The sequence below is a fragment of the Pholcus phalangioides genome, unplaced genomic scaffold (genome assembly GCF_987345545.1).
Source record: "Pholcus phalangioides strain wild (caught in Gottingen) unplaced genomic scaffold, Ppha-v1.0 ptg000009l_1, whole genome shotgun sequence".
Taxonomy (NCBI): Eukaryota; Metazoa; Arthropoda; class Arachnida; order Araneae; family Pholcidae; genus Pholcus; species Pholcus phalangioides.
In genome coordinates, this window is record NW_028301602.1 from 45,430,225 (window position 1) to 45,454,113 (window position 23,889).

Here is a 23,889-nt window from a genome sequence, read left to right on the forward strand (position 1 = left end):
TTCCATTAATTACAACTTTTGGTTCACAAATAAATTTTGCGAACAACTCTCTAACCTATCTCTCTTCGTCCAATCAGGGACCACCAAAACTTGTTTGTACCTACAATCATCGCACAAGCTGTGACATCGGATTATCTTCATCTGCATATCCACCACACCGTATAATATAATAATATGTAATAATCTACTGCAATTTATAATCTAATTATGTAAAAATAAAACCATACCAACCAGCAATAGTCGTATCAGCCGCTATGGTGGTCGAGTGGTCATAATGACGGACTCGCATCGCGGGGACCGGGGTTCGAGCCCCACCGTCACCACAGTGGTGGTCGGCTGAAGTTTGGTTTTCTGTGGTTCCCAACTTCAAGGCGCAAATGCGAGCCGATCTCCCCGTTAAAAAGTCTCGCCACAGAGGGCAACAGTCTTACAAACAGTACAACTATTCAGTCATTACACTTCACTTCTGAGATATAGATGGCAGCACTAAAAAATCATACACAACACTAGATACGCACTCAGACTGTTAGTTTCACATACTTACACTTCCGGCGCAACTCACTAGGTAGTAAATTGCCCATGGCGATAGACCTGACTTGTGCTCGGCTTGAAAAAAAAAACACAATCACAAAAATTATAAACAATATATACACATGATAAAATACTCTACAATGCCCATAATGTATTTATGGTTGTCTTATTCTAAGAATGGATAGCTTCTCGATTTACCCCAACATGTTTATCGTATTTCTTTTTAAACGTGTCAATTGTGTTACAATTTACTACCTCCGGGGTAAGCTATTCCATTTATTAACAACCCTATTAGAGAAAAATTCCCTGCGACACCATAGCCTTGCATTGTCCCTTACCAATCGATACTGGTGTCCCCTTGTAAAAGCAGTCGATTGGCGGTGTATTAAAAGTTCATGGTCCTTCTTATCCATCCCGTTGAAAATTGTAACACTGCATATGTATGTTGTGTTATTTTATATGCCGTGCATACGTGTAATATACATTAATATCTGTTCTCGTGTTACAGAGCATCGCTTGGAGGCGAAAGTATGGCATCGACGATATTCTTTGTACTTATGACAGTCCCGAGGTGATTATTCTTTCTATTAATACTATATCAAACCGTGGGGGTGACGTTTATTGTATCTATCAAGTCTGTGCTCAGGTTGCAAAATGTTATAAGGCACTTTTCCAAAAAATGAGTTTTTCACATTCCGGAGTCTCGTTCATTTATGTTTAGAATATGGCAAAATGTAAGCCGTTTCCCTTTTCAGTTCAGGAGGAAAACAATGGAGCCAAATTTTAATAATTCAAAAAGCCACACCATATTGGCAAAATGTTGTTTAAAAAATTTGCCATCTTGAACATTTTAAAAAATGACATAAAGCGTTTTGCCATCCGAGTACAGAATTTATAATTTGAATTGTCGACTCTGCCTAAATGCATCTGTGAATGCAGCGGACAACGTTCCACTGCAGCGGTTCCCAATTGGGGTGTGCCAAGAGTTATACTTGTGGTGACATCTCTTGTTTGGAGTTTCTTTTTGGAGTTCTTTTGCAGTCGAGTACGTGGTATTGCTATCACATATAACGTTTATTGGTAATGGATAGAATATCCTTTATTGTTCAAGAACAGTTTCATAAGGCTGTAGTTTCTTCTGCTATAAATTAGATTCCATCGCAGACGGATCTGCGACAGTTCAGCGTGGGACAATTCACCGCCGATAGTTCAGCGAGAGACAAATCAGCGCAGTGATTGTGTTTTGTAAATAAAAATTCTCCCTTTCCACTTTTTTCCAGACTTAAGGACTGGCATACTTACTGATTTGCAAGATAGCGAGTACCACAGAGGCAATGAAGAAGATTTACATGGTATTGTAAATTATTTCGAAGACACCTGGATCGGAAGGCCAACACGAAGAAATCAGTGGAGATCCAAAATTTGCTATAGAACTATGGAATCAGTTCGATGCCGCTATTGACGGCTTAGCAAAAACCGATAATAATATTGAGGGCTGGCATAATTCATTCAGCAGCAGCACTATTGAAGTCCATCAACATCCCAATGTTTGGAAATTCATAACGGCCCTGCAGAAAGAGGAGAAACTAACAGAAATTGAATTAGAGCAGTGCATGTTCGGTCAAGGAAACACTAAGCGTCGTAAAAGAGCTACGGATGCTGAAAAAAAGAGTCTCTGAAATAGTTCAAAATTACGAGAATCTCATCAGATGAATTTCTACGAGGAAATTACGAAGGAGAATTACTACGAGGAAAAGGCACATAATTTTCAGCTGCAAGCGTAACTACTTTTTTTATGACATGATAATACATGTTGAGGCCACTAAATGGCAGCAGCATGCCATTGGAGAGCGTCCGTTGCCTTAGGTGGTTGCGCGCAACTCAGATCATCTCAGCGACAACAGCGTGGTTCGTGAATCGTTTCCCTCTGATATTTTAATAAATTCATAGTTTGTTAATTGCATCTTGAATTGTCTCAATATGTTGACTCTATTGAACAATATTGTCTCTTTATTTATCGATGGTTCGTTCAGCGGAATATGCAGCGTTAGTTACCTTGGGCCCATCCTGAAAATCACGCCACAAGATCGAGAACAATACATTTCTCTTGACGACGACACATATTTGTGTCAAACATAAAATTCTAACCACACCTTATTTTCAAAATAATTTTAAAGCATTTTCAAAGTATACTAGTCCTAAGTCTGAAAAAAGTGGGAAGAGAATTCTTATTTATATACAAAACACAATCACTGCGCTGAATTGTCTCTGCACTAAATTGTCTCACGCTGAACTGTCGTGACACCATGGCAGACACCAAGATTTCTGGGGATCAATGACTAAAAGTGACTGAAAATCGCTGCTCTATTGTTTAGTAATTGATTGCTCAACTCCTAACGCTTACTCTGTAGGTATATATGACCATAAATGCACAGATGGATTTTGGTAGGGTTGCCAATTAAAGTTTGTAGTTACAATAATTTACATCCTTTGTTAATATCCAGGATCTTTCACTAAAAAAACTGAAACAATTTTTGTTTTATTTCCTCTCGATAGCTTTTTGATAAATATTTTCCGATCACATTCATTGGGTTCAGCAAATTCGGTGATCTCGTGGCCGTCGTAGATTTCGGCATCGATCTCATTGGTAAGTGCTCCAATCAGTTTCCATTCCTCAAATTTTGACAGTTTCTCCGTCTGAAACAAAAATAGTCATTTCTTATGTAATTCGGTGTGATGAACACGAATTTAACCATAAAAAGAGGTAGATTGGGTACGGTTTTCCCTGTGATCGTACATTTAATATGCATGTAATAATATAATACATTAAAACACAAAAGTATATATAAAGCAAATGTACAGAACAACAATAAAAATACAGTAAAAGCCCGTTGTAACGAGTACAGTTTATAAAGAGAATCTCGCAATTACGAGTAATTCGAAAGTGATTGCCAAAGAGCTAACGTTAATGCGACACAAAAATATCCGCTTATTGGGAGTCATTTATGAATGAAAATCAGAACACATTCGCTATAACGACAAATTCGGGGGGAAAAGCACGTTCTCCTCTCTTTCTTTAAGAATTATACGTAAAGAATGGTTTTTTTTTTAATTTCTTCACCCTATTCGTAGGTATTTATAAACGGGGCATGTGTCAGTACCTCCCCCATAGATAAGACTTTTCTTTTCTTTCTTTCAAATCGAGCACAACTCAGGTCTATCACCATTTATGGGCGATTTACTACCTAGTGAGTTGTGCCGGAGGTGTAACTGTGCGCGTACCTACCTCGCGATGCGAGTCCGTCACTATGACCACTCGACCACCATAGTGGCCATAGATAAGACTACATGGTGTATCTTATCTTCTTATTCATATGTTGTTGTTAGAAACCACCGAGTCGATTTCGACTCCTAGTGACTATAGATCATGGCTCTCCAAGCTGGTCTGCCATTCACAGCATGTCTCAGTTGTGCTAGCTTCATTCTGGTGCTTTGCACAACACCTCAGCTATCCATCTGGTGCTTGGTCTGCCTCTCCACCTCGTTCCCTCTATTCATCCAAGCATTACCATTTTTTTCTAGTGAGCCTTCTGTGCGCATTACATGGCCGAAGTAAGAGAGTTTCATATTCTCATTCATATAGGAGGTGGAAAAACATATCATTATATCTGTAGGTGTTACAGTGCAGCAATGTTTTTACTGTGCAGAAAAACTAAAATTCATTTATAACGGGAAGTCCGTTGTAACAATTTTCCTTCTGATTGCGAACTGTGGTTATAACGGGCTTTCACTGCGTGTAGAAACTTCACCGATATGTATATAGGGGCACAACATTAATATACACGCAAACACAACACAAATACATGGAAACGCAAATTCATCACAGCGCAATAATTCATTTATCAGCGTCTGATGCATTATTTAATTCTGCATTGCGCTTGTACTGGACATGAGGAGCATCTCTCCCACTTGTACAACAGTAGCTTCGAGGTTGACCTTTTTGCCCTGGTAACGTTGTTCTGTGGCCTCCCCAACTTTTTCACCATACAATAACGCTCGTATAAACTAACTGGTCGAAATCTTTCGGTATCGTATATTTTCATGTCGGTCATCGTATATTTTTTTTTCTTCAGGTTTTTCCAAGTCTGTCACTAAATCCGAATTTATAACATACGTGATGTACTTGATGGAGACATACCGCCAGAAACTGGAAAAGAAATCCCAAGAAGTAACTAACTATTCTATGTTTCTGTTTTCGATTGCATCCTAATACAATATAACATACCTTTGCTGATTTAAAAGCATCATGTTAACTTATCACGCACGTACGTAGAAAAATAAATACCTTGCCATAATAAGCATCTTGTTCCAGATGGAGGGCGACTCGAGGCGAAATTCTCACCCGTGCGAAACGTCGCTTCGGTGCCCACTTCCGCGTATACAGGGTGATTCAGAAAAGATGGGAAAAACTTTAAGAGGTGATAGTACACTACAAACAATTTTCATCAAAGAATGCATGGTCTAACATGAAACTCAAACGTGCTAACGGCCGCTCCGCAAACGTTAAAACGGTATTCCTGTTAAAATTTATCGGGGGGAAAAGAACCCCATGCATGCAAATGTAACCTGGGAGAGAAGAAGAAGAAACCGTATGCAACTCTGCGTCACAGCGAATAAAAGGCACGGATTCAGTATTACTATAGTGCGCCATTATCCCGTACGTTACAACTGTTAGAACGGTGGAATAACTTCACAAGGTTGGCGTCCGCACCTTTTATTCATCGCGACGCAGATTTACATACGGTTTCTTTTTCTTCCCCAGGTTACATTTGCATGCGTGGTGGTTTTTTTCTCCCGATAAATATTATCGGGTAACCGGTCCGCCGGATATCTCTTAAGTCCGCTACTACTACTGTTCTTTATGTACCGCTACTACTATTTGACAGTACATTCACCTCGTACACATTCCCCTGCGGAATTTCTAACGAATCGGGGCATGCCGCATCGTGTGTTCTGAGTTGTATGTGCGACCCCCTAACCTATTTATGTTGTCAGATATGTGCTTGTTTCGTTTCTTGCTGGAAGTGCCATCTTCTTTCCATATTTTGAAATGGAAATGGTAAATGCCCGAATTCTTCATGTTAGTAATTATCATGTTGTATAAGTCTGCTTGCTTTCTGCTCAGAGACTTTTCCAAATGGGTGACCGGCTCGAATTCGCTCTTCGAAGTTCGAAAACCACCGCCAACGGTGTTCGAATTCGGATCCTTACGATGAGAGTCCAGTTCGATATTTTATGTACTACTATCAAACGTGCTACACGACTAACAAAACACGGAAAAAAAATCACCGAAAGCAAAATCAGAAGTTTTCATTCATCTTGGATAAGTCTGTCCCCGCAAGAGGAATGAGGAAAAATTATATTCAAGCGCTTCCCTGTTAATAAGGTGAAGTTTATCAAAAGAGAAACGCCTACAAAGACAATTTCAAAAGACATTTCTTTTAACACCAACCCAGAATATCGACGAATTTCTTTTTCTTTTAACACTATTGCGTGTTTTCTTTTTGTTTGTTTCGGATAAACCGATTTTAATTTATGTTTCCTTTATTTCTTCCCGACAGGAAAAAAAACTCTGCCAAACTTGGATTTTCGTGATTGATTTCGAAAAAACTTCTCTTTCCCAAGTCACCAACAAAAATGGTAAAATCCTTTCATTGTCCTTCTATTCGAACAATGTTCATCAAAAAATGCATATTATATGACAAATGTGTGAGGCGCAAAATCCGAAAGCTTACGTCATCCCAGACTTCGGTAACTTTTTTTTGTGTATGTGACGAAACATTGAGGAAATTGTAAGTCTTAGATATACGGGCTCTATAATGACGAGCTTCCTCTTTTTTCGGTGCGAAGTGTTTTTTTTTATATCAACAGGTGCCCTCTACGTTAGAGGTTCCGCAATGAGTATTTACGTGTTTCAGTTTTGCCAAAAGCCTAAATAATTCGATAACTCACATAAACTTTTTTCAACTTTGTCACCAACCAAATTATTGCCGAGATCGCAGCAGCCTTTTCGATAACATAAAAATTCAAGAATTTATCGTCTTTGCTGCAATATATTGAAGACAGATGGCAACATCAGCAAGAACAGGAAAGAAGCACGACCAGTGTGTTCCGAAAATATATTTTTGAGGAGTAAATTTGAATTCTATTCAAAGTTTTAAGGTGTATTTTTTTTTTTATCAGTGAGAAATAACTGTATTGAAACAAAACAACTTGAAATTTGAAGGAGTATTTTCTATCCTCAACGAAATTTGGAGGAGTAAAATTGAATTTGGATGCGTATTGGTGAACACTGAGCACAGCTCTAAACATAAATACGTTAGAGACCACACAACCAACAGAACACGCACACATTCTGACTTGCACCGATTCGTTAGAAATTCCTCAGAGGAATGTGTACGATGTACATGTGTGGTAGTAGCAGCATTTATGATTTTGCATCACTTTTTTTGCCAACGATTGACTTTGATGGCACACTCATTAAATCCCGTGACCCCGACTGATATTTTGAAGTCATGATTGATTGGCGATCCACATTGGCGATTGATTGGTGGTGGCCGACCACCGCACTTGAAATTGAAAAACATTTCCTCTGGAAATACGGCAACGGACTATTCTAGCTGTATACAATACAATTTCATGCTTTTTGACAGCACTACTACTTAAGCAAATCGAATCTCGCAAGCATTCCTCTAGGGAATTTCTAATGGATCGGTATATGTGTGAAATATAGTTAGAATTAATCTCACTTCGCGTTGTGCTGGTGCTGCCATCTGTCGTCCATATTTTGAACTGAAAATGCCTAAATTCTCAGGTTATGCAAGTATCGCGTTGAAGGTCTGTCTGGAGAGACGTTTTCAAATATCAGACCGGCTCGCTTGGTGACACTGCTGATCGCTACTGTCTGTACAAAGTTTCATCAATTGATATTTACGTACATAAAGAGGTACAAATACGAAGAATACAAACAATTATCGTGCAAGAGTCATGCTTATCAAAGAACATGTTTTAAATTTTCTAAGTAATTTGTTGTTGTTTTTTTTCGATGTCTTTCCGGAATTAATTTTGAATACAAACAGAGGCAACAACATGTAACGTACAAATTTCAATTCTTAAGGGAATTATCAATTTGTAATTTTCTTTGCAGGCATGGATATGCTGATGTCTCTTCTACCCATATATGAAGCCAATTATCCGGAGAGGCTAAAGAATGGCTACATTGTGAACTGTAAGTGAAACTGTGTTTGTACGCTCATGGTTCAAGATGCTATTTCCGTTCACTTACGTAGATAAATCACACTAATTTTAATTTTATTTCGTCTAATTCAGCAATTGCTGATTATTCTCTACTTTATTTAAAACGGGAAAATTTCCTCAGGAGGGCAATTGTACAAAGTACATGGTGGGCGAGAAGAAAATTTATAAAAAGAATGAAACTTCTCAGCCAATTGACATAAAAAAGTACCAGACCAGAATAGAATCAAAGTAGGGGAAAAATGGGGTTTTCAGGACAATAGGCACTCCCCACTTACTCCCCACCAGGACAATAGGCACTCCCCACCAGGACAATAGGCAATCCCCACCTTACGAGGGGATGTCTTCCGCAGCCCTCCGCTAGATAGCGCTCCCACGCGATAAGGGATGCTTCGATAAGAGGGGTGACGCTTTACTGTTTTTTTTTTTTCCTAAATCAAATTGTTTTATTGGGGGTCGTTCTTAAATTAAATTTTTATGCCACGTCAGGGATCTTTCCTGGGAGTCATTATTAAATTAGAATTTTTTATGTCACCCTCTGTATACCGGGGCTATGGGGCACTCACGTGATCAACTGTGTCCTACTTTTTTCATCCAAGAAAGCTAATGACGAACAACATCATTAAAATATCGTATGATGTCACATTAGGGGTCGTTCTTAAATTATCGGTTTTTTTTTTCAAACAGGTTTGATGAGGGCTTAAATTATTTTTTTAAAATAAAAAAAAATTATCGAGTTTAGCAAATACGATACCAAGTAACCTTTCCCAAATTAAATTTATTTTATGTCACATCAGGGATCTTTCTTATATTGCACCCTAAAATATTGTTTTTTTTTTTTCAAAGAAGTTTGATGAGGGTTTGAATTACTTTAAAATAAAAAATTATCGTTTTTTTTAAGGTGCAAGTCGTTCTTACTTTTTATGTCAGTTTTCCCAAGTCTGGCTAAGAAAAGTCCCTAGAAGTTTCCAACGCTTTTTTTACCGTTCTTAATTTTTTTAATGTAAAAAGTTTTCTTCCCACACAAATTAAATCCCCAAGATGAGCTTAGCTGTAAAAAAAAAAATAATAAAACAAGGGAGCAATAAAATACAGAGCCATTTTATGCGAATCAAGTTTTCATTTATTTCAAATAATTTTCTTCTATCTTTGATTTCAAAACATCAAAATCAATCGCATCAAAACATTTTTCTACGACATTGTAATTTTCCACAAGAATTTTTGCGACTTCGCGAAAGTCAATTAAAGTTATAGCGTGATCTGAATATTTGTAATACATGTCATCTACCTGCAGACATTCATGGCCCAGCTGATTGGCATAGCCCATAGAGCATCCGTGACAATCAATAACATTCCCAATGGTAACTGAAAGTTTTTCACTCACCAGTTTAGCGAGAACATCTGTAATATCCAAAGAGTTTGTCCCTTTAGTCTGGATTTCGCGCACACACAATTTGAGATAGTCCAAGCAGAGTGCTTTCTGGATGAACTTGGTGATAACACTATGAAGCTGTTGTTTTTCATCACACCAGAAAAGTTTATCTGCTACGCGAAACGACATCTTGACGATGTTTCCAAAACACTGAAACTTTTCACCGTTGCGATGAATAGGTTGAATGATCACAGCATCACCGCTGTAATCCGCTATCAAATTCTCGGACACTAAGAATGTTCTGCCGACGCGTTGAGACATACTGCGACGGGAGAATTCAGTTAGCAAGCATTGCCACACGTATGGAGAAAGAGTCACGCCGTTCTTGCCTGGCTTCACGAGTCCCTCTTCTTCGTAGTATTCGCGTATGTGAACTTTCACTTCCCCGTTGAAGATCACTACACTAACATAAAAGTTCTCTTCGATGTGGAATATGTTGGTTGGTAGTTGGCTTTTATCGAAGCCACTGCTGCGAGATCTCTTAGCTGGTGGTGATTCTGCCACGGCTTTCCTCTTTGTCTGGACTATTTTCCGGAACGTGAGACTAACGCGAACGTCTTTGACTTTCGAGTCCTTTGGAATCGCATGACGCCACAGCTGGTTAGTTGGAGGTAGCATTGTCAAGAGGCTGTTGTGCTCGAGGATTCGGTCCACGGACTTGTGCTCCCGACGAGAGAAGATGATGTTTCTTTCAGCGCCCAGGGAGAGGCAAGCGATGGGATGATCTTTCACGAGCTGCGCCTCATCATCAGAGTGAGGGGAGATGCTCTTCTGTCCATCAGAGTATCGGTTGATGACGACGAAGTTGTAGTCGTAACCTGTGATGCTCTCGACCACAGCTTTCAAATCCAATAGGAGAGGCGTCCACGGTTGGGCTTGGAGCTTCATTCCAGAAAATTTGTAGAATAAATCGGGGTCGCCGTAGGCTGCGTGTTGGCGGGGCATTGGATAAGTCCTATCACCGAACTTGAAGATGCATTCCTCGGCCGGACGGTATACGATTTCCCTTTCAAGTTGTCGTAGCACAGCATTGGGTTGTTCCAGAACGTTTTGTGCGTATTCAAAGCAAAGACTTGTCATTTTTTTTTTTTTCTAAACGAGAAGAGTGACAACACATTCAATCCGCAAATCTCACGATAAGAAAAAATAGATGAAAATTATTCCCCAAACCAATGAAATATATATTTTTTTTCTGTTACGCATAAACAAATAATTTAAAAAAAAATTGTAACTATTATTAAAAAAAAAATTAGAAATTAATTTTAACCATCTAACCATTCAGCGTACGCCATGACCTTCCCTCTAGCACAATGACCCTTTTGCAGAGGGTGAAAGCTGCAAGAAACGCTGTTTGCCGCTAGCGATTTAGGAAAGTTCAAGACTTCTACCGTTTTCAAATTAAATCGCTGCTCTAGAAATTTTTTTTTCTGCATGCAATTAACATAAATTTGACTAAACTTATTATTTACGCTTACGAGATGAATTTTCATCAATTTATAGTCGAAAAGACCTTCTTCCCATCCAATATTATGGATATTTTTACTAACCCAAACCATTTGCTTAAAATCTTCATCTGCAAGCTCATCGCTAGAAAAAGGTGGCAGATAGAGTGAATGATACACTCTCCCTGTGCCTAAATTGAAGCAAGCCATTTCCTTAACTACATATAGTCCATTTCTAAGCATTACCCCTTCCAGATCAAGTACACAAGAAGCCATAGTTATAAAAAAAAAAAATTCTTACCGAGTGAGATTTGCGGAGAGAGAGCGTATCCAAAGCGAGTGAGTGAAGTAAATCTGTCTACCCTACAGCTTTTATATGCGAGTATGTGGATATACTATGTTGGAGTCAAATATAATCAGTACTATTGCATTGGCAAGCGCAAAAAATAAACAGTACCCCATTTGGTGATTTGATAGCACCAAAAAGTAATCGCAGTATAACATTCGACTGTATAAAAAATAATCAGTACTACATTTGGTAAGTCAAAAATAATCAGTATTGGCGTGCACAAGTTGAGTCAAAAATAATCAGTAGAGTGAGATTGTCACGAGTACCCAGATGCATGTGAGTCACCGCGATGACCGTCGGCTGTACATGAATCATCGATAACGCTCTGGTCATCACCTTTCGCGATAAAAAGTGTCGTCTTCACACGATCTCTCATTTCGTTTTTGATCTCAATAGAGTCAACTTCATTTCAGCTTTCTTTCTTCGTTCGCATTGGAAGTATGAGTTCTTTCGTGAATTTCGGGATTAATGAAGAAGATCTAGTTAGGTTGTTTGCTGATGAACAAAATTTCATTGATGAATGTCTCAACGATAATTTAATTAGTGGAAGTGAATTTAAATTTTTGGAAGAAGACGAGGAGAATTTCGTCAAACAATGTATGAGCATGAATAAGCGTATAATGGACGAAGCTGGACCGAGTGGTTATGCTCCAACAGAGAAGAAGAAGAAAAAGGTCAGTGTTTTCTTTTAATTTTTTTTTTATTGCTTTTAAATTTCATTTCATGTCGCGAGGTAAATTTATTTCGACACAAGAATTCAAATACATAGAAAAAAATATATTTTATTCAGTTGTATATGAGTACATCCGCAGACTCGTGAATCAATTTATACATTTGCGAACTGGTGAGATTAACGGCTTTCGTAGTGGGTGCATTTCCGCTAAAATAGCGTATATCGTAGGTTTTATTGCAATACGTGAGAAAAATATTTCCTCCCAGCGGAAGAGAGGAATTACATCTTTCAAAGTCCATTTGATTTTTATATGTTGTTGCTATAAGAGTAAATAATATAACAATCAGTATCGTGAATATGGCGAACATTCTCTTGTGTCTTATCAGTTCTCCATGACTCTCCAATTCGTAGGACCAGCAGCTCGGTAAATCGAATGACGGTACATCCGTTTTCCATGCGATACCCTGCTTTCTATTGTTTTGATCGTAGATCACGGCTTCCACTGTTGTTGGCATTTCAAAGCTCTAACCAAATATGTTTCAAAAATGGGTTTTTTATATAATCTCTCGGAGCTCCGGTTTCTTCTAGCGCTTTCAGGAAAATTTCTTGACCCACCACGGGTGATTTTCTCCGACCGACCACACTTGATATCAAATCGCGAATGTCGCTTCCTTTGATGAGTCTGCTCTTATAAACGATCGAGCCGTTAGAATTAATTTTTAATATGTTCGGATGCTTATTTATATGCATGATAATTTTTTCTGAGTGCCCTCTTTGCGATTTCGGGACAGAAATCAGAGCTATTGGTGATTCGTCAACTTTCTTTTTCTTCTCTTTTTCTACTTCTTGAATTTTCGGTTCTGGTAACCGCGGTGGATTATTCTCGGCGACGTTGATTCTCTTGTTCAGCAGATTCTGATAGAGTTTAATTTTTATAGCTTCGGGCTCCTTGCTTCGCAGTATTTTCAACATCTCGTTGTCCAACTCAGAAAGCTGCTCTTTTGTGGTCACATGACGCGATAACAATTGTTCTGGAACCAGAGCGAATTTCTGTGCGTGCTCCATTATCTCGTGAACAAAGTGGCGAGGGTTTGTATGGCGGCTGGGATTAACTGGAACAAAAAACCTCCTTTCTGAATCAGCATGCGCTTTTTCTCGTATAGCGGCGTCTTTTTGCAGGCGAGTTTGCGAAGTGTATTTCTGTGCCTTTTCAGTTTATTTTTCTGTTTTGAGGATAACGGTATGACACCCTTCAAAATATTGAGTGAGCACTCGCAGACTGTCTTTAATGCTGATTTCGGTAATTTCTTCAACAAATCCTTACGTTTATTCCTCGGACAGGCAGAGAGTAGACGAAGCACTTGTTGCTTCTCCAATGCCATACTTTTAAATAACGGTATTTTTATTCCAACCATATGCTATATGCTATAGCCTTCTTCAGCGCGCAGTGCTTTATCATGCTTTCGTGGCGACAACAGTTCGCGCTCACTTCCGGCAAGTCCACAATATTGGGGCAGAGAATGGCATCGAGATTATAAACCTTTAACCCGTACTGTTGCAGTAGCATCCGGCACTTGTCGTGGCCTTTCGCATACAATACGACTTTTGATAATCGCTGCAAATGTTGCTCCAGCATTTCAAAGGGTACATCACCCGCCGACCACGATATTTCGTGTATGTTGTTGGTGACGTAGAGACATTGGTGTCTATCTCTAGGAGATAATTCCGAAAATTTTTTGGGCGGTTTGTATACAGAGTGAAAATTCTCTCTCGAATGCATGAAGCACCACGCCAACTCCTTGATTATGAATGTTCTATCCGACAGCTGGAAACCCTCGACCTCTATCACTGCCGTCATTTTCAAAAATGGAAAGTTTCATTTCCTGGGTTTATAGATATATTGCGTCTGCCCAGGTAACACGTTAGTGCGCAGGCGCATTTCTTCCTCCGTCTCGGGTCGTAAATCTACCATTAAATACGAATACGGTTTTTTCGTGCTATCCTCGAACACCTCGTTGAAAAATTTGATTTTGCTGGGAAACAGCTGACGTCCCAGGTGGGTCACTTGACTGACATCTCTTCTATTTTTGAATAGAAACATATACTGTGCGTTCAGAGAAACGTTTCTCATTTCCCGCCCCTGATGAAACACGTTCTGCACAATGAAAATCACAGTCAATTTTCTGTGGTGGCTGTATTTTGTGAAAAGGTTTGCTAATTTTTTCTCGCCGGATAGCTCGTTCATGAGATCATCTAAAATCACCAAGCTGTCTTCTTCCACGCTTTCGAAATTGCTCCCCTCTCGAAATTCCACGTAGTCTTCCATGTCTTCGAACAGGGTCTGATATTCGCCGTAAAACCATATAACGCGCTTCGGGTGAGGTTCTCGAAACATTTCGTTTCTGTGTTTTAATAGTTCTCTGAGAAAATATGTTTTTCCCGAACCGGTAGGTCCGGCAATGAGCACGGTGCTCGGATGTGTCAGCTTGAAAGGTTCCATAGTAAATGACAAAAAATTACAATGCATTTTTTATTTAACAGAAAAATTTTTCTTTACAAAGCTTGCTACGCGCATATCGTTTTGCATATTAAAACGCGATACAATATTATTCATACTTTCGCCGATACATCGAGAATAGATAAAAAAAATCACATAGTGACCGCACACGGTTGTCTTATCTGATTGTAACATGACGTCATTATAGTCGACGCGCGAGTAGCGTCGTAGAAATCTGTTTATGTGTCCCTTCTTGAAATAGGTGGGCGGGTTCCCGTAAGAGTCGAAGAAATCAGCTCTCGCTTCGTTTTCGATGTAAATAGCCAACCAGTGCGTTCCGGGTTCGTTCTCTCTGTCCGTGTTCACAACCAGTGCAGCGGGATACGCGATCACATTTTCGGGTAAATTATCACTCGCAAAAACACCTAGGAAAGCCTTTCGTGTGTGGGGGTGTGTCGAGAGGGCGCGCTCTATCTGTTTAGTGTTCATCCCGCAAAGTCACACAAGACGCTTCTGGACTTTGTTATTTCCACCAGCGATTCGAATTCGGCAAATATGATAACCGACACGGTCTTGGTCAAGGCTGAGGAGAACTTGAGTTCCACTCGCAGATTACCCTGCTTTTGTAGGTGCACGTGTCCGCAGTCGCTCATGTCGGGTATCAGGTTGAAAGCGAAGAGGCTGTAACCGCCGGCTTCGTATTCTTCTCTGCTCACGTCACATCCTTTATCTTCTCCGGGCCTTCCGGTGCCCACGAAGAGTGTGTTGTAGGCTCTGATGACGTGTCTGTTCCTAAAGTCTGGTTGTAGCGACGTGTGGGGGACGGGTCTTCCATCGATAGAAACAGAAACAAAGTTGACGTTGTTGTGCTTGAAGTCGAAGGGGTTTAAACCGAACGTTCCGTTGAATGCTTCCGTGTCCACCATGCCCATAACCAATCGCTTAGGCATGACACCCAGAAATACGTTATCTTGCACGAAACTCATGCTTCCCATGGATATCGAATAGACCTTGCATATCACGCGGTTAATGCAATATTTGGCTGTTGTTTTCTCGAGCGCCATGGCATGCGCTACAGCCACAGCAGGATTCATTCTTACTTTGCGCACAAAAATACTCGCTTGCTCGATAACCACGTCGCAACCCTGAGCAGCAGTGATCAGAAAGAACTCGGGTTTCGATCGAACCAATCTCATCTTCAAGTCCACGAGAGAGAGCATCAGCTTCGGTTGATAGAATATGTCGACGTGAGGCACGCCCATCATTTCAAAAGAATTTTCCGCGAGTTTTGCTCTCTTCTTGGCCCCTTCGTTCTTGGTGAGGTCAGACATGTGACCTGCAGTGTCCTTGTAGTACCCCTCGGCTGTCAGGGGTCCTCTCTTTGCATCCGATCCGTAGTTAAGCAGTGTTTCCAGGTAAGCTCGATACGGATAAGTGTGTGATGAGTTCGTGAGCGTTCTCCCGTTTAGCGAGACGTCAATCTGGGAGAAGAGGGAGTGTAGGAAATTATTCGCCGTCGATACGGCTTCGTCGGATTCTGGTTTTGTCACCTTTACTCTGACATACAGCTGAGTGGCAGAAAGGTCTATGTATTCTTCGGCACTACCGGCCACGTGAAATTCGAGGGGGGCCCCCGAATCACGCACTTGAGATATAGGATGGTACTGCACCCACTCGGCTGATTCTATAGAGGTTTCCGTGGGTGGCACCGTGAACAGATCGGCTTCGCTTTTCAAACATTCATGAGAATTTTCGTGGATTAAAGCCATCGCTGAATATATCGGATGTCGACAGCTTTCTAGCTCTCTTCTTACTGACAGTTTTCTTGACGAGTCTCTTCCTTTTATTCTTTCCTCCGAGCATGGATTTGACTTTACTGGCCGCCCTATCCGTGAGAGACCTTCCGGCTTCCTTGGCACGGTCGCGAGCAGCTATCTTTGCGTCTTTTCCTTGAACGATGTCGTTGGCGAAATCTACGCCCGAGCGTAACAGTTGAGATCCCACGGCCTTGGCACCTCGCTTCAACAGCGGTACGGCCGATCTGAAGAGAGAGCTGAATATGGACCCGAGGCCATAACCTCTTTGCAGAGCGCTACCCTGATAATATCCGAGTCCGTTTCCAGCCTGTGTCAGATAGTAATCGTTGATGCTGTGGGCACAGCTCCGGTACGGCTTATAATGCATGTCGCAGTCTAAAGTGTAGTTTCACTATCACCTTTCCACGTTGAAATGTGAAAAACTTGCCCATGTGCGTCCTTAAATACATGTGAACGATGTCGAAACTCTTTCTGGCTAGCGGCATGTAATGGGCGCGTTCGAAAGACACGCTGACTATATCCCCATCTTGACCGCTAGTTTTCACGATTCTCAGTAGCGGTGCGTAGGTGTTACCCACGACCTGAGGTTCAACCAGGTTGCAGTACACGTACAAGAGATGAAAGTCCAATTTAGGATCCGCTGTGAAAGGGCCGTCGACGATGGTCGGGCCCTCTATCAGGCCGGGCTCGAAACCCAAGTTTTCAGCTATGCCGTGTCTGAGTCTGAGCTTGGCGTCTTTCTTGAGGTTCACCTTCACTTTTTTCGTGACTTTGTTGTACGTCACACCGATCTTGTCTTGAAAATTTTGAGTGGATATGGCTTTGATCAGTTCAGGGGTCGTCTCGTAGAAACCCGGGGCTATGCGACCGGTCTTCATTACCTTGTTACCGACATCGAATTCGAAAGTGTTTGTCTCTTTAGTGATGTTGTGGAACGAATGGGGATAAATTATCTCTGACAGTGCGACTTCCATCTCGGATTCGAACTCCAGGGTGTTTGGGAGTTTAACCACGAAATTCGAGAGCGTGTTGTCTGGAAAAAAGTCCATGGAGGCATCGCTGGGTAAAGTGAGATAGAAAGAAGCCATCTCGAAAATGACAGATGCGTGCGCTGTTTCCGGGTTTTTATAGCACTACCCACGAGTTGAATTTTTTCGGATACCCGCGAAATTTCACGAGGTACTGGACTATTCCTTTTCTTCTCCTCTTCTTCAAAACTTTTTCTATCGGGAATTTCTCTCCCATCTTAACACCGATCATCTCTTCGGCGTAGAAGGTGCCCTTGATTTCTTCCCCCATCAGATCTTTGAGTCGGTAAACGGGAATTTCCCTTCTAACGCACTCGCTCACCACGAATATCTCCTCGGTGAAATTGGACTCGTAACCCCTCTCGAAAGTGTGCTTCGATCTGCTAATGCGCACGTGATCACCCACTTTAAACTTACATTCTTGTTTCTTGGATGTATTCCCATAGAGATTGTTCCACACCTCAGACTCGTTTCCGGGGTTCACGTCGACCGGTCTCATTTTTATAGATCTGTGATACCTGTGATTGTAACTCCACACGAGATCTTCGATCATGTCGATGTAGCGATAAGTATTCTTGGCAGTGAAGTACTTGTACATCCAGTTTCTGAGCGACCTGTTCCACCTCTCCACCACGCTGGCTTTGATCTGTTCGTTCTCCGTAGTGAAAAACTTGATGCCCTGACGCTTTAGATAACGCTGTACTGGCGCGGCTATAAACTCTCGCCCCTTATCGCTCTGTAGCGCCACTGGTTGACGTTGTTGAAAGATGCTTTCTAAAGCTTTGACAACGTTGTCACCGGTCTTTCTTTTGAGGGGTATGACGAAACCATATTTGGAGAAGACGTCGATGCATGTTAAAAGATAGTTGTAACCGTCGTTGTGAATGGCTAGATTACGCATGTCCACCAAATCGATTTGAAATTGACTGCTCAGACCGGCCACTATTGTTTTGTTGCGGGGAAACACTTTTTTAATGGACCTGTGTAACGTGTACGCTCTCTCGCCAGACAACCAATCTCTGATTTCTTTTTTCTTTGATGACTTGAGCACGCGCTTGAGGGCGGATACGCCACCGAAACTAGCGGGAAGACGTGGGTTTCTGTATCTCTCATCCATTGCTTGTGTTAGACTTACGTGTCCTACATTCCCTTTTTATTTGTTTTTCAGGAGCGACACCTATGCGAGACGTGCGGCAAGGAGTTTTCCCTACGTCGGAATCTAAACCGTCATAGGTTGACGCATGGTGAACGCCAGCACAAGTGCATGGAGTGCGATGCAGCTTTTCACCGCAATAGTCACCTCATGCGCCACCAACGCAACATGGGCCACGCCCCCCAAAGAGCACCCCAGCTTGGAGGGGCACCGAGCCATCACCGAGCACCACCTCATCTTGGAGGACCATCCCAGCAAGGCGGGGAAGCGGCCCAGCCTGGGGCATCGAACCATCACCGAGCACCACCGCAGCAAGGGGCAGGAAGGCAAGTCAGGCGTGCTTTAGGCATGTTATCCACTCACGAACTGACCCCCACGCCAGACACAGAGATGGACATGACTACCTTCCTCGACAGCGTGAGAGGGGAATTGACACAGCGCTTGGGGGAAGATATGATCACTCATAGATCATTAAAGTGGAATTTAGTTGCGACTGCTGTGTTTTCGAGGAGGGGTAGTGACGGGGAAGACGAGTTCTGCAGCGGGTATCTCCGCAGCAAGATGCTCACCACTTTAGATATCGAGCAAATCGATGAACAGCTGCAGGAAGCCTTCGATAAGGTAAAGCAGGCGACAGAGGATTTCGAGGGCTGTGGGAGTGGGTGGGTGCTCGAGCGGGTGCTCTTGCTTGAGCTGAACACAAGTAGGTATCAACCACTGGGTGCAGCTAGTTACATCACATTGCCAAATGGGGTAGCCAACAGGGGAGCCATCATCAACATCAAGAACCACGACGAGAAATGCTTCCTCTGGTCGGTGTTGGCTGCCCTACACCCAGTGCAAGTACATCCCGAAAGGGTGAACCAATACACGCAGTTTGAGAACGAGCTTGATACCACAGCTCTCAAATACCCGGTGACCCTAAACCAGATTGGTAAATTCGAAGTGTCGAACTCTCTGCGTATAAATGTTTTTGGGTGCGAGGGGATGGAAGTTTTCCCTCTTAGGATAAGCGAGGCGTCATCGCAGACCATCATTAATCTGCTACTCATCAGCAGCGAGACAACGGCCCATTATTGTTTAATCAAAAATATGTCTCGTTTGCTATCATACACCACGAAGCATAAAGGTGCTTCTTATTTCTGTAATTACTGCCTTCAAAAATTCTCCACCCGTGAAAAACACAATGCACACATATCGCATTGTCGCGAGCATGGTCCGCAGCGCGTCACTTATCCTAGTGAGGGGGATAACATCATGTTTTACAAAAATCACCATTTCCAACTTCATGTCCCCTACATCATATATGCAGATTTCGAGGCAATCCTGGAACTTGTAGAAGGATGCGATCCGAACCCCTCGTTTTCCAACACCACGCAGAAACATCATCACCGCCCCTGCGGTTTTGCATATACACTTGTGGGACCCGATGGGTTGTATGTGAAAGAGCCCAAAGTTTATAGGGGTGAGGATTGCATCAGTGAATTTTTCCGGTGCATCATCAATGAAGAGCGGTTTGTCATGAGCCAGTTAGATAACCCAGTGCCTATGCGGATGACTGCTCATGATCAAAAAAGTTTCAGCGAAGCCTACACTTGCATGGTTTGTGAGCAACCCCTGGACGATGATAGGGTTCGTGACCACTGTCACATTACTGGGACGTACAGGGCCGCACTCCACCAGAAGTGCAATCTCCAACTGCGGCTTAGGAGATTCATACCGGTGATTTTTCACAATCTGCAAAACTATGATGCTCACTTTCTGGTGAAAGGTTTGAGCGAATATCCAAACCGAAGGATCGAAGTGATCGGGAGGAACATGGAGAAGTTTATCTCCTTTTCTCTCGGTCGCTTGCGATTCTTGGACTCAAACCAGTTCCTCAATGCGTCATTAGAATCCCTTGTGAAGACTATGGAGCCCGGTGATTTTCTAAACTTGTCCAAATGCTTCGGGGGTAAAAGTCATTACCTTCGAAGAAAAGGTATATATCCATATGAGTATTTGAACTCGTTCAGTAAATTTAATGACCCAGTGCTGCCCCCAAAAGAGGCCTTTTACACCTCTCTTGGGGATCAACATATTTCCGATGAGGATTATGAGTACGCACATGACGTTTGGAGAGAGTTCGAGCTTGCTAATCTCGGTGATTACCACGATCTGTATGTAAAGACAGATGTGCTTCTCCTCGGGGATGTGTTCGAGCGTTTCAGGAGGCTGTGTGAAGGCAACTTCAAGATAGACCCTGTGCACACGTATACATCCCCTGGATTGGCTTTCAATGCATGCCTGAGGATGACCGGTGCCAAGCTTGAGCTGATCACTGACCCGGACATGCACCTCTTTTTGGAGAAAGCTGTGAGGGGTGGTGTGTCAGTTATCTCCAAACGATATGCGCGGGCAAATAATCCTCTCGTATCCGGTTATAATCCCAGTGAACCAACTTCTTATATTATGTATTTCGATGTAAATAATTTATATGGTAAATGTATGATGGAGTCTCTCCCGGTGAGCGATTTTAGATGGTTGTCACCGAGTGAGATCAGCGAGATCGACTTTTTAGCTGTGGACGACAACGCCGCCAAGGGTTACATACTCGAGGTCAGCATGGAATACCCGGTGAATCTGCACGATAGTCACAATTGTTACCCCCTAGCAGCTGAGAACATAGAGATAACCCCAGAAATGTTGTCACCGTATGTGCAGAGACTCGGTGGCAAACCATCTAAAAAGCTCGCTCCGAATCTGATGAATAAAACTTCATACGTCATCCACTACCGTTGTTTAAAATTATACACCTCGCTGGGGATGAAGCTGACGGGTGTTCAACGTGCTATCGAGTTTACTCAGGAGCCGTGGATTCGACCATACATAGCGTTCAACACCGAGAAGCGAAAGCAAGCTCGGTGTGAGTTTGAGAAGGACTTTTACAAACTTCTCAACAACGCTGTGTATGGGAAGTCCCTAGAAAACCTGCGAAAGCACGTTGACATCCGTTTGGCCAACAACCAGAAGAGCTTGAGGAAGCTCACATCATCCCCAGCGTTCGAAGATTTTCGTATAATCACCGGTGATCTAGCTGTGGTAAGGATGAACAAAATCAAAATTCATTTGGATAGACCAATCTATACCGGTGTGACTATTCTAGACCTATCCAAATACATCATGGCAGATTTTCATTATAATTTTATGAAAAGAAAGTATGGATCCAATGTTGAAGTTTTATTCACAGATACGGACTCGTTCTTATACGAGATTAAAACCGGTGATGTATATAGGGATATGCGGGAGGAGCTTCATCTATTCGACACTTCGAATTACCCCAGTGACCATCCTCTGTTCAGCCTGAAGAACAAGAAAGTGGTGGGTTTGATGAAGGATGAGAACGGCGGCGAACCCGTTGTGGAATTCGTTGGTCTCCGCGCTAAAATGTACTCGATGACCACAGCAGTCGCGGAGAAAAAGACCGCAAAGGGGGTAGTTCGCGCAGTGGTTAAAAAACATCTAAAGCACGAGGACTACTTGGCTTGTCTAAGTAGCAAGGCCACCATAAAAAATAACATGATTAAAATTGCATCAAAACATCACCAGCTGCAGACGGTGGTCATGAGGAAGACGACGCTATGCCCCCGTGATGACAAACGATATATTCTCGGTGATGGTATAAATACATATGCATATGGACACTACGCGATCCCCACGACGTAGTGTTTTGTAAATATTTTTTCTTGTAAATATTATCTTTCTTGTAAATTTTTTTTATTACTCAACTATTCAATGTATATATCTTTAATCATGTAAATAAATGAAAACTTGATTCATATAGAATGACTCTGTAATTTATTATCGTTGTGTTTATTTTTCTTTACAGCTAACTTGGAAAAAAAAAAGGGGGGGGGCGGGATATGTTGAAAACTTTCTAGAAAAGTCATCTTTGAGTAAAAGTGTGTTAAAAAAAATTACAAACGATAATTTATATACATCCCCCTATTTAATTAAGGGGGGGGGGGGGAAACATGTGAGCGCCATCTAGCGGAGGGCTGCGGAAGACATCCACTCGTAAGGTGGGGATTGCCTATTGTCCTGGTGGGGAGTGCCTATTGTCCTGGTGGGGAGTAAGTGGGGAGTGCCTATTGTCCTGAAAACCCCATTTTTCCCCTACTAATCAAACTTTTTCCCCATGCCCAGCCCAATGGGCCGATTGTGGGAATACGAACGGGCCAGTGAGGTGGGACTATGAAAAAGTTGGACTCACGAAAAACTTGGAATGACGCATAAAATGCAACACAAACAGTGTATGATGAATACACGATAATCACATTTCGACATGAACACTCCCCCCCCCCCCTTCTTCACCAGTTTAGATGTAACCTGAGCTAAAAAAGACACTCATATTGAAATGCGATGGTTTTACGTAGAGTTACCAAACTTCCTCCTTTTTTTTGTCAATTTGAGCGTCCTCCTACGTTTCGGAAAATTGGTCTTTTGTCCTCCTATTCAGGTTTTTGGAATTATGTTTAATTTTTTCTTGGAAAATTTTCTTTTTCCCCACTTTGCAAAAATATATTTCTTCATTTATATAAGTGTGTATGTATATATACACTTATAAAACACACACACACACATACATATATATATATATATATGGTTTTTTTTTCTCGCATTCATTGACCAATGGTCGTCGAAATTCCCAGAATGTTTTCTATTTCTGCTTTTGATATCAACTTCTGGTTTGTCATGTTTTCTGAGTTTATTGATATCAATAATGGAAAAATTGGGAGAAGTGACGTCCCTAAGACTGCGTGCGAAGACATCATCATTTCTCAGTCTTCGGATCTTGTAACCCTAGTTTTACGTAACGCAAAATGCCATAAACATTAATTATACACTGTGTTGCATTAATGTCGAGTATTTTGTTTGAGAGCACCACCTGTGAGCATAGACACCAGAACCTAGAGGCTGAGACTATTCCCCCACAATAAATTTTGTGTGGGTGGGCTAAGATCCCCCAATAATTACTTAACATACAATGCAAAGCATCCTCCCCTTCTACATATGGGCTTGAGTCCCGTTTATACGGGATGACCGACAATTTTCACAGTCCCCCCCCCCCCAATGTTGTGAGTCAAATTTTGAACTTTTTATAATTTATTTTGGAAAAAAAACAAAAAAACTCTATGTCTTGATAAGCATTTTCTTGCAAACCGCACCTTTTTATGTCAAACGGTTGATTTTTCAACAATTTCTTAAATGTGCCCAGGACGCTCACCCTGTATAAGAACTTTGTTGAAGTACTTGATTATGATGTTTGACAGAAAACTTCTTATCCCCTCAACGGTTCAAGCCATTCTTAAACATCATCATGAAATAAGGGTGAGCTCCGATGCGCTACAGCGCCTTTATCGAAATTCAACTTGGCATGATCTTCACAGAAGACAGTAACGTATAACAACGTAAACTATTTTGTTTGAAATGTTCACGACTAAAATATCGTGGAGACCACACACTTCACTCCATTTTGTTTCACGCTAACCATCGAGAACTACACTGTAAATTGAGTTCCTAGATAAGGTTAATACAGAACATCGCGCCATTTCACGAAAAAGTCGTTTTGACACCAGGGCCATCTTAAGAGCATCATGGGGCCCTCGGACCA

The 23,889-nt window shown here is 41.7% G+C and overlaps 2 protein-coding genes across 3 annotated transcripts in view; both read left to right on the plus strand.

Annotated features, from left to right (window-relative positions):
• Positions 1 to 23,889, plus strand: part of LOC149083181 (retinal-binding protein-like) — a 47,420-nt gene that overhangs the window by 9,941 nt on the left and 13,590 nt on the right. For both annotated transcript variants that reach the window (XM_089236353.1, XM_089236352.1), the window contains exons 5-9: positions 1,040 to 1,102; positions 3,088 to 3,178; positions 4,665 to 4,759; positions 6,153 to 6,231; positions 7,739 to 7,819. In XM_089236353.1, the coding sequence (XP_089092479.1) occupies positions 1,040 to 1,102; positions 3,088 to 3,178; positions 4,665 to 4,759; positions 6,153 to 6,231; positions 7,739 to 7,819 (409 nt within the window). The remainder of the gene's footprint in view (positions 1 to 1,039; positions 1,103 to 3,087; positions 3,179 to 4,664; positions 4,760 to 6,152; positions 6,232 to 7,738; positions 7,820 to 23,889) is intronic.
• Positions 11,388 to 22,025, plus strand: LOC149083182 (uncharacterized). The gene is made up of 2 exons (XM_089236351.1): positions 11,388 to 11,742; positions 18,252 to 22,025. Exons 1-2 carry the CDS (start codon positions 11,509 to 11,511, stop codon positions 21,939 to 21,941), a joined length of 3,924 nt encoding a protein of 1,307 aa, XP_089092477.1. The 5' UTR covers positions 11,388 to 11,508; the 3' UTR covers positions 21,942 to 22,025.